The sequence below is a fragment of the Carassius gibelio genome, chromosome A14, assembly GCF_023724105.1.
Source record: "Carassius gibelio isolate Cgi1373 ecotype wild population from Czech Republic chromosome A14, carGib1.2-hapl.c, whole genome shotgun sequence".
NCBI classification, from domain to species: Eukaryota; Metazoa; Chordata; class Actinopteri; order Cypriniformes; family Cyprinidae; genus Carassius; species Carassius gibelio.
In genome coordinates, this window is record NC_068384.1 from 1,480,663 (window position 1) to 1,491,435 (window position 10,773).

Here is a 10,773-nt window from a genome sequence, read left to right on the forward strand (position 1 = left end):
ATCCCCAAGACTGCAGTTTCTGGTTAAAGCGTACAACGCCAGCTGCGCTAATTGCATGGACAAATGAAGTTTCTCTCGTTTTCTAGAGAAGTCGTGAAAGTAAATAAAGAGTTTCAATTTCAGGCAATGTTTAGAGATAAACGGCTCACATTCATGAACATATCTAACCACTTCTAAAGCCTTTATGAGTAGAAAGTTGCAGCGCGCTGTCCGGGCAGTTCCACCTGTCCCAAGCAAACTGATGCTTGCACTCACGGATCCCGCTCTGCGCACCGACCTGCACACTACTTGTATAGGTAAAACACGCCTATAGAAGAAGATAAGAGAAGGATATTGAAGATTTGCATGACCCATGAACTAAACCAGATGATGTTGTGGTCTATTTACGTAAAACGATTTCACAGCAAATTGTTCATTGTCATATGGAGGCAAAAGGTAAAACAAAATGCGCTTTATTTTAACGAGCAATTGTTTTTACATTAGGCTACAGCAAACTGATAATAATGCATCCTCACCATGTGTCCCCATGGAGAGCTTTGTTGCAAATAAAGAATAAAAAGACCCAACGGTTGAAATAAGGCACTATCTTAGATCCCCATAAAGCGGGAAATGTACTGATTCGTTGATGAGCCGTCATGTATTTTATACTCCTCCCATGGGGGTTTAGAATACCTTTTCTGTTACAGGATTCTTGTCATGCTATTGGTCCACAGTCACCAGCCAAGTCAAGGAAACGCCTCCAATGAACTTCAAATTAAATCAATGCACTCTCCATGGGCAGGGTCTCAAAAAGTCGTTTATTAACCTATAAACATTTGAACCAGTTGTCAGACATGCGCAATGAAATTGACCACTCAGAGACTGTAATTTAGTTTAAAATATTTAATTTGCTTCCGACGACAAAATCAGTCAGTTTAATACATATATGTAAACACAATGTGATAGTTAAAAAATAATTGCCTTAGATTCCATAACACTTCAAGCCCCTTGTGAAACATTTCACACTGTCAAGTGATCTGTGCGAGAGAGAAAAAAATATAGTAGTGTTCAAGTATACAAAACAATCTTTCAACATAAGTAAATCTGTGGTCTAATGTGGAAATGAAAAGTGCAAATAATTAATTTAGGTTTTCGTGAACTTAGTATGTGCTCAGTCCAACTGACAGTGGGAACGAGGAAGCCCTTGAGTTTTAAATAGGGGTTCGAATGGACATTTATCCTTATAGGAATGTGCAGAATAATATACAGTAAGAGAAAAAGCAGCATATCTTAAAATCTCATATAAAATATATTTACATTGGAAATATACAACTTAATAAAGTGGCAAAGATGATAGCTTCATCTATTACGCGCATGCTGTCTTTTGCGTGAATTGTTGTGCGGCCTACGGTTTTTGTGCCTTTTTGCGCAAAAATACTTGGTCACAGTCTGTGTGCACGTTTCGCATTTAACTGTGCAACACCAGTAAAATTTACAGTTACAGCTGCTCACAGTCTCTATCCTCCTCTCTTCAACTTTCATACCACATTCGTGGCAGAGACGCCTGCAGCTTCTCTTCTCCCACTGAGAAAGATTCTTTCCGCTTTGTAGGCATTCCCTTCCTTCTGTTCCATGTAGTCCCAGGCTGAGATTTTTCGCGCAGTAGTCTGGAGAGTCTTCCAAATAAATGAGTTCTGTGCGCGCAACGGTGCTGAACGTGTCCGCGATTGCGCCGCGATTGTCCGCAGTGTTACCTGCCCTCATCCGAATTTTGTCCATCTCCAGCTTCTGTGCTTGATCGTGCTTGATTTTCAGATAGGTGCCGATTTCTCTGAAATCGGCCAGCTGCATCCAACATGTCTGAATACTGCAGCTTCCAGAGACACCATGGCACTTGCATGTCCTTTTGAGTGTTGCTTTTACAGCCTGAAATAAATAAAGTTTCACATTAGCCATATGCACTTACATGCAAACGTGTTTCGTTTGACTAGAGAAAGTTGATGAGAGAATACAATTGTACTCACAAGTCTACCAGCTTCGTTATTGTGCAGGTTGACTGCAGCGCGCGAGTCGTGACCATTTTCCAGCGCGTCCACAAATTGTTTAGCGATTCTTTCTCCAAATTCAACATTGTCACTGCAGCCTCCCCAAACCCAACCACGTCCACCTTTGAAAAAATAAAACAGGTATTGGTCTTAATACATGTAATAATTTTAATTACAGATAAGTGTAATATATTATAATAAAAATAATAAAAAAATATCTCACCCATTTTTCCTATCTTGGAGTCATCACAGCCACAGTTATCGAAGTCCCCCATGCTACAGTTCTTTGTCAAAGTATACATAACTCCAGCAGCACTTATGGCACGCACAAAAGCGGTCTCTCTGGTGGCTAAAAAAATTTACAATAAACAAAAAGGTAATTTTTAGAACATTAAATGCAATGCGTTTTTAAATTAAAATGTGAAAAGTACGTATTTGCAAGTTTTTGGTGATACAATATAAGTTTGTGCAAAAAGTATAAAACAATACATCTTTGTGGATTAAAAAAAAAAAAATTCCAACATAAGTCTGTAAAAACTTAATTGTTAAGAGTGACAATTTAAAGCAGAATACATAATCAGATTTTGCTTAAAGCGAATTATAATACCTACCACTTCGCAGGCCGTTGTGTGTAGATAACTGCAATGCGCTTTCCGGACAGTTCCACCTGTCCCATGAGAACTGATGTTTACACTCTTCAATGCCACGCTGAGCCCCTGCCTGCACACTACTGGTGTATGTAAGGTAAGCCTGATGGATGTAAAATACGTGCATTAATTAGACACTGTACTTCCACACACACACACACACACACACACACACACATACACACATATATATATATATATATATATAATGTAATAAAATAGCATGTGTAATAAATGAAATATCGCTGCACATATATATAAAAACTTAAATTACCTTTGGTCCTGTAACCAAGAAGTTATTCACCGACCTTGAAAAAAGAGAAGAAAAAACATATCGTTAACATAAGTTTTGTTAATAAATACCAGTGACAACACAGCTAAAATATAACATATTTCAAATATTCTGTAAATATGTTTGTACCATGCTGTTGTCGACAGTATGTGACAGCACATGGACATCGCCAACGATGCAAAAAGCTGGCAAGGGTTCATTGCTGCGTGAGCGACCCCTGAATCTTCGATGCTCCCTTCTTGTGGGGATTCAAGGCACAAACACTGAGATGGATACCCAGGAAGAGACAGAAGACAGAGTGACTGAGGGCTCGAACGAGCAAGGCATTTATACCTGTCGCCAACTTTGACTGCAGGCATCTTCCACCCTTTGACAATTCGCTGTGAAAAGACGTCAAGGAGGTCACTGGCATATGTGTGGCCTTAACTGCACTTCAAAGCATTAACACTTTTCCCTAAGCCCTTCAGACTAGCTTTCATTAAGCCATCTTTCATGATGAGGGTTGTTTCAGTATGTTCATAGATAAACTCTTTTACCCGACTGTTTAAGTTTGTTACTTACGTTACTGTCCGTTCATCATCATGCTTGCAACTTTAATGTGCTACTATTTGTATATTTGAAAGACTGTTTGAATGAATTGGACTGTCCAGACCCATCAAACTGTTCGTCTAATATCCATTCACTAGACTTGTTGAAGGTGTTGTGTATGGCTATAATAATGTATGGCTATTCATGAATAAACTGATTGTTGATTGCGTGTTGTACATGTACCACTGGACATTCAGTTTTGCATCAGAATAGCCCTTTGTCTGCCTTGTTAAATTAAGGCTTTATTAGTTTATAAATAATACTGAACTATTCTATACACAATAAAAAAAAAACTTTATAGATGTTCTTTATTTGAGTCGTGATTCTTCACGTTTTGGTAAAGTTCTTCACATGGAAATGACACTGAAATGTAAGGGGCTGCTCTACACAAAAAGCCATAAAATAATTCGGCTCCGTTCGCTAAGGGCCATGCAAATAACATGTAACACGTCTGCGCCTCTGACACTCTGGTGTTAACAGAAGACCAGCTGATCCCCTGGGAAGAGCTCTGGCGTGAAAAATGTCTGGAAATGTAGTCCAATACATGTATAGACTGCAACATGTCATAATACTAGTCTGCAAATATATATATATATATATATATATATATATATATATATATATATATATATATATATGAATCCATAGGAATTATTCCATCATTTGACCAATACGACTTGTGTCAGAATGTATTTATTATTATTTTATTTTTTTCAGTTTAAGGTGCTCATATATGTAATTTCACTGGTTTATCAAAAAAGGTACACATCATATGCTTAAAAAGTTGATTTTTCTTATTTATTTTTCTTTAATAGCAGTAGTTTTTAATAATAGGGCAATTTCCATAACATAGTTGCTGACAATTCAATCATGTGTCACTAAATGAAGACTAATTCAAAACAGATAAGCCAATTCACACCAAGTTATTATTTGTCACCAAGGGATCAACAGCTGATAAAATGTAAACAAAAGGATAATCATGAGAACGATTATATTTCATCATTTTACTTTCGATGACTTTTGCGATTAATTAATACGCTATATGGAGATGTGATTTTTAGAAATTGTTGCCCGTGTTAGATTAATTGTTGAAACCAAGTATTGAGATCTTCGAATCAAATCGGTAGACACTCAAACTCCCTTTTCAGAACACCATTTATTTGATTGTGGGATAATGGTTTAACCAATGCTGCTGGCTGGAAGACAATGGAGGGACGCGCAAGTGAGGATAATCCCCATTTACTGGAAACCGACATCATCAAGTCTACAAGGTGCCTGAAACCCAAATCCCCACACCTACTTGTTACAAAACAAACCAGTATTAAACAATGATCTGGTACAAGCAGACCTAACCTAAATGGGACCGTCGTGCCATAAATGTTCCGTCGCAGATATCTCAGAATATGTTTATGCGGTAACAAACCGCGGGCAATCAAGCATAGCTTACTTCAACGCTTAAATTCATGTAACAACAAATAGGCTATGTGAAATAAATCACATAGGCTACTGAGGATTAAAAATGGCTATAAAAGATCATCACCACAGCGTTTACTCCCCATGTCAGACTGAAATCAGAGAACATTTCTCACCTTGTCGCACAGATAATCCATTTTGAGGAGTCACTCACAGAGGCTCAGGTGCAGTTCATTAGCCTATGTTGTTAAGGCTTTTCGCCTTGTTTCGTGATTAAGGAAGGAAATATAAAACACAATGGCCTATGACAAGTTATTTTAAATGTGTTATTTTAAACGTGCCTTTTCATGAAATTGTAAACTATTTGGTAGGATAGTTTTTGTCACATAGCAAAAGTTTTCCCCCCAGTATATATATATATAAAATATCAATATTTTAATATTTATTTGTTGATTTAAGAAACAATTATAAACTTTTTTACGCAAAATATTTAACCTATTCCAAGGTTCCCTTTTTCAGTAGCCTAATTTCAGACTTTAATGACGCAAAAAAAAAACAAAAAAAACCTCCAAAACATCTAAGTGACCTTTAATAGATGAATTTAAAACTGGAATGGAGCCTAGCTCCGTAGTTTCGAATTAATGCCTTACCTTATAGGCTAAACATTTTTATTAGATCCGCTCATTAGGTGTCTGCAGAAGCAACACAGGTTAAAACCAATTAAAAACATTTTGCTTTTATTTGTGTTTGTAAGTCTTTTCAGTTTAATTAATTGGTTTTAGTTATGTCAGTTTTGAGAGAGATAAGATGGTAATAAAAGAGGCTAAGGTTCGGAGAAGCACTGGTGTTCAGAGTGCAGGTGATGGGTGACAAGAGCAGTGACGCCAGAGCGCAGCTGCGCTCCTCAATAACATCTCAACCACAATTGAGTTCAAATGAGATATAATCGCTTCTTCCAGCACCTCGTCTTCGGGTGTTAAATGTAAAAACAAGAATAGCGCTGTAAAATACAGGCCTAGTATCGGATATTCAGCGATGTTTGAACCCAGGACCAGAATTAAGAACCGCTGGGTAATTATTAATCGTGGCGCCCCTGCTGGCCACACCACAAAACAAACCTGTTTATTATACGCTTCTATTGTCCTTCTGTAAGCACCATTCTGAATTGAAATAACTTGACCATACTTAGGACATGAATATCAAAAATATCTTAATCCCACTCCCGCTGAATTTGTGTCTATTAGCGCCTGCTCCCTCGATTTTTGTGTCCAGTCCCGCCTGCTCCTGCAGACATTCTAATATTGCATATCATCTTCAGCATCAGGAAGCCGCTGTGGAGTATTCAAATCACTTTTGAATGAGAGCTTGCTGTTCACTTTCACTTTTGATTTTGCTATCACTTCTGCTCTGTGTAAAGGATGATCAGATATTTGTCAACGAGCTCAGGATCTGTTGAGCAGCAAATCCTCCAGCATGGTCTGTCAGCCATCTCTCCACGCACCCCATGATCAGTGAAATTGGACTCCTGCAGCTTGTGTTGGATGCAGGGTTGTCAAGTCCGCCTTTTTTCTCCATGGAATTGGGCTACTTTTAAACTGTTGCCATGAGTTGATTTTCCACCTTAAGTTTAAGGTTTGAAATGTTGCATAAATTAAGTTTGACTGAAATGCTTGTATTGAAACATTTTGCATTCTGCCTATGATAAAACTGTTCTGATAAGTAGCTAAGGAGGGCCACTGGTAGGAAGCTTTTTAGCTGTATTTATGATCAAATAATATACATAACAGTGACTGTAAAATATGTATGTTAGGTATGGAAATTGCATATTTTGAGTTTTGACATATCTATAGTACTATTTTAACCACCAACCAACCCTCCGCCCTGCCCTTTTTTTGGAAAACTAAAATATAGTCAGCCTACTTTTTTATGACAGGTTGAAAACTAGAATATATTTGAAGTAACCACTAACTTAATCATGCATTTCAAAAGTAGCCTATTAGAATATTACAAATACTAAATCCATGGCTTTCTATGACATAGCCTTTCTTTGCCTTCTGCTTTAAGAAGATGCATGCAATATATATTTTATTTCTGGTCAAGTACGGCAGATTGTGAAAGTTTTTGTGTGTGTGTAATTATTGTAATTAACTTTAATTCAAGTTATGTATTCTTCTCAAACCTGTTTACATTGTGACCACTTACCTTACTTACTAGTGTGTGGCACATGAATTACACAACCATTCAAAAGTCTGGGGTCGGTATACTTTTTGGCTGAGGAAATATTTTTTTTTATTCAGCAAGGATTTATTAATTTGATCAGAAGTGACAGAAAAAAACTTTCTATTCATTAAAGCACTGTAAAAAAAAAAAAAAAATTCCACGAAAATATTAAGCACAAGTGTTTCAACACTGATAATAAGAAATTTTTCTCAGATCAGTACATTAGAATGATTTCTAAAGGATCATTTGACACCAAATATTAATGGTTGCTTTGCATCACAGAAGTAAATTATATTTGAAAATATATTAAAATGGAACAAAATTAAAAGTATTTTAAATAATAATAATATTTTTTACTGTATTTTTGATCAAATAAATGCAAGCCTTGGTGAGCACAAGAGAATTTGACTTTATGTTTTGAATAATTTCATTATACCTAAACAAAAATAATTTAAAAACATGAGTCATATTTGGTATTTTATTTGTTTTACATTTCACTTGTCTTTATTTCATGAAGAAACCATTAAAAAAAAAAAAAAATTAAAAAAAATGCACTGAACAGAATTAGGTAAAATATCTATTTTTAACCCTGACACAAGTCATCCCTCATTACTCTCCCATTCATAGGCCCCAGTTTCTCCAATCGCCATGGTAACCATGCATCACATGGGGCAATAGCACCCTTTAAACAGAAATAGGAATTGTAATATCTGCCATGTCAGAAGGACATGTCTTGTGCTTGTCTTCTCCTTGTCTCTTAGCTCACGGTGTTGCATCACCTTTCCTCTCCTGCTCTATAGCTGAAAACAGAAAAAGAAGAAATGTAATGTTTTTAATGCTTTTGAAGTTTAAATACTTTTATTGTGCCAGTAAAGCTTCTTAAGAGAGAGAGTGAGAGAGATGTGTTTGAAGGATGAGGGAGAGTGGCATTATTGCAAATAAGATGCTTATTCTCGTGGGAAATTCTGCGAGCATGCTTAGGTCTGCACTGCAATGCTGATGGAGGACTTTGAGCGAAAACCATTCTGCTGACATAAGAAGCTGAAAAAAAGACTGAGCAGAGTGAGAGTGGAAGAAAAATAGAGAAGTGGATATAAGATAAAAGAGAAAGAAATGGCTGAAACAAAATGACAAATGGTAGAAAAATGGAGAAATGGTAGACAGTTCACTGCAGAGATGAGAAATGCTGATGGGGGATTGGGTGGGGTGGGTGGTGGTTGGGGGTTTAGAGAGACATACACCACACCCAAACTGATTGGACACACTGAATGCTGGTGTGTAACAGACACTCACTCTCTTTGGTGGGCAGAGGGTTTTTCTCTTTTGTCTCAGTCTTCTTCAGCTTGGTTTTGTCAAACTTGGCGATTTCTGTGAGGTCTGGCTTGTCAGACATGATTGCTGTCAGTAGAGATGACAGATGTGACTTAAAGAGCATTGACCTTGCTTTTGTCTTCTATAGTGTTTCATAAATCTTGCATGCTGTTTCTTCATTGTTTCAGCCATTTTACAGCAAGGTCTGAAAATGTTTTTTGATTTAAAGACAGCTAGATATTACAATTATTTCAAATATTACACCATCAGAATACTATATATTTGTAAGAGTGCTATGCTTCTGTGAAAATGTTTCAATTCTCTCTGTATGTGTGTGTGTGTGTGTGATGGTAGCATGTAGCACATGTGTGCATGCATGTATTATGTTCCGATGCTATCCGCCCACCTAGCCACCTCTCTATGTATCCTTATCCAGCACATTTTCCTCTTTGATTTCACTAGATTTACTTTCTTTGTTATGTCTGTGTCTTTGTTCTTTCCACACTGCTTCATTCCATTTAAGCATGCAGCAGGCAGTCTTTTTTTTTTTTTTATAGACTAGACTGCAGTGTCTAACTCGCAGGAGAAATAGCTCCTATATCGCTCTATCTCTCTTCACTTTGGCTGCCGTACACATATAGCCAATTTACCATCTCCAGTCATCGCATAAATCATGTTAAAACCCACAAGCATATGCAGAGGAATGAGGATGAAAAAAAGACTTACTGTAGTGCACAGAGTTGCTGTATCCACTGGCTAGAAGAAAGAGAGGAGGACGAGGTGTCTGCTGAGATTACCCAGACTGCTTCTGCTGGTGTCTGCGTATCCGTTAGGGCGTGGAATTATGAGGAGAGAGAGGGAGGGAGGGAGGATGCGGAAAGGTTTATTTAGCCTATGCCTTCCAGCCGTAATAGTCATGCTCCACAGAGAACAGACATTTAATGACTATACGTGACTGAATGATGAATTAATAATAATGGAAGGGTATGTGATTCTGGGGTTGTGGGGTTGTGGGAAGCAGGGTTCTGTAACACCATGTGGCAGCTGTCTGGTTTGGGGCTGGGATGAGACCTAGAGTCACACACACACACACACACACACACACACACACACACACACACATATATATATATATATATATATCATTGTAAATATATAAATATAGCTGTAGATTAAGTCATAGAAATTAATTTAAAAAAATGGAAATCAGGTTACATTATATAGTAGGCTATATGCATGCCTTTGAGGCTAAAATGACTGGTGATTTAAGACCATTTTCTTATTAATTTGTTATTTGTGTTAACTTGTTCATATGTCAGCAGATCTCACATTAGTGTGACACCTTCTCACATTTCAGTCAGACTAGTCAGCGGGCTTGTTTTTCTTAGATGGATTTAACATAATGCTGTGTGCCTCACATCGGTCTGCAGGCTGTTCCCCTGCTCCGGTAGGTGTTTGTGCAAGGACATTCAATTGATGAAAAGTGACAGGAAAGACATTTGTAATGTTACAAGAGATTCCATTTCAGATAAATCTTGTTCTTTTGAATTTTCTATTATTTAAAGATCCTGACAAGAAGTTACCACAAAAATATTAAGCAGTACAACTGTTTTCGGTCGTGATAATAGAAAAAGGTTTCTTGAGCACCAAATCATATTAGAATGATATTAGAATGATTTCTGAAGGATCATGTGATAGTGAAGACTGGAAAAATGGCTGATGAAAAATTTGCTTTTAATATTTATTAGAGAGAAACAAGGGAAGGATGTTTAAAAACAAAATAGCAATATGTTTAAAATTCAAATAATAATATATTAATAAATCATTTTAATCAGATTTTATTTTTATTTGATTAATTTTTTTAACATTTTCAGGATATTTGCTAATTTATTTTATTTTTTACAACAGTTCTCTGTCCTTGTCTGTTCCAATTTGTCAATTAATTTGCTTCATTTATTATCATGCTAGATCTTTTGACTTTAGACATCTGTCAATTTAATTACCCGTCCTCCTTATACAAATCTTCACAGAACAAGCTGCACCTTATGTTCATCTGTTCAGAGGGAATGTCGAAATATCAGTGGGCACAGCAATGAGAAAATGCTGATTTTCTGACAATTCTGAGAGCTCAACAGTTGAACGTTACAGAAACGTACATACAAAGTTGTATATACAAAAACATTCGTATGCATCTGCATGTACAAATTGATTTGAGAATAAAAAACTAATAAAATATGAAAAATTCATATGTACTATACACTTCTAAAATTTGATTATT

General features: G+C 36.6%; 2 protein-coding genes across 3 annotated transcripts; both read right to left on the reverse strand.

Moving 5' to 3' along the window:
- Positions 1-867: 867 nt before the first annotated feature.
- Positions 868-5,353, reverse strand: LOC128027046 (protein Wnt-8a). Of its 2 annotated transcripts, none has more exons than XM_052614367.1 (7): positions 5,141-5,353; positions 3,093-3,343; positions 2,946-2,979; positions 2,636-2,774; positions 2,248-2,373; positions 2,004-2,146; positions 868-1,905 (listed from the first exon to the last, which is right to left on the reverse strand). In XM_052614367.1, exons 1-7 carry the CDS (start codon positions 5,159-5,161, stop codon positions 1,339-1,341), a joined length of 1,281 nt encoding a protein of 426 aa, XP_052470327.1. In that variant the 5' UTR covers positions 5,162-5,353; the 3' UTR covers positions 868-1,338. The 2 variants fall into 2 exon arrangements, with proteins under 2 accessions (XP_052470327.1, XP_052470328.1); XM_052614368.1 differs by having other exon boundaries at positions 3,093-3,226; positions 5,141-5,350.
- Positions 5,354-7,648: 2,295 nt separating this feature from the next.
- LOC128027130 (thymosin beta-like) lies at positions 7,649-9,324 on the reverse strand. The gene is made up of 3 exons (XM_052614434.1): positions 9,222-9,324; positions 8,478-8,582; positions 7,649-7,984 (listed from the first exon to the last, which is right to left on the reverse strand). Exons 2-3 carry the CDS (start codon positions 8,575-8,577, stop codon positions 7,947-7,949), a joined length of 138 nt encoding a protein of 45 aa, XP_052470394.1. The 5' UTR covers positions 8,578-8,582; positions 9,222-9,324; the 3' UTR covers positions 7,649-7,946.
- Positions 9,325-10,773: the final 1,449 nt, after the last annotated feature.

Excerpts from the sequence above, each read along its gene's own strand:
- LOC128027130 (XM_052614434.1), bottom strand. The coding sequence starts at position 8,577 with ATGTCTGACAAGCCAGACCTCACAGAAATCGCCAAGTTTGACAAAACC. Across the intron at positions 7,985-8,477 it reads CCCTCTGCCCACCAAAGAGA|CTATAGAGCAGGAGAGGAAA; the intron begins GTGAGTGTCTGT and ends TTCTGTTTTCAG.
- LOC128027046 (XM_052614367.1), bottom strand. The coding sequence starts at position 5,161 with ATGGATTATCTGTGCGACAAG. Across the intron at positions 2,980-3,092 it reads ATACTGTCGACAACAGCATG|GTCGGTGAATAACTTCTTGG; the intron begins GTACAAACATAT and ends TCTTTTTTCAAG. Across the intron at positions 2,374-2,635 it reads ACACAACGGCCTGCGAAGTG|CCACCAGAGAGACCGCTTTT; the intron begins GTAGGTATTATA and ends AAATTTTTTTAG.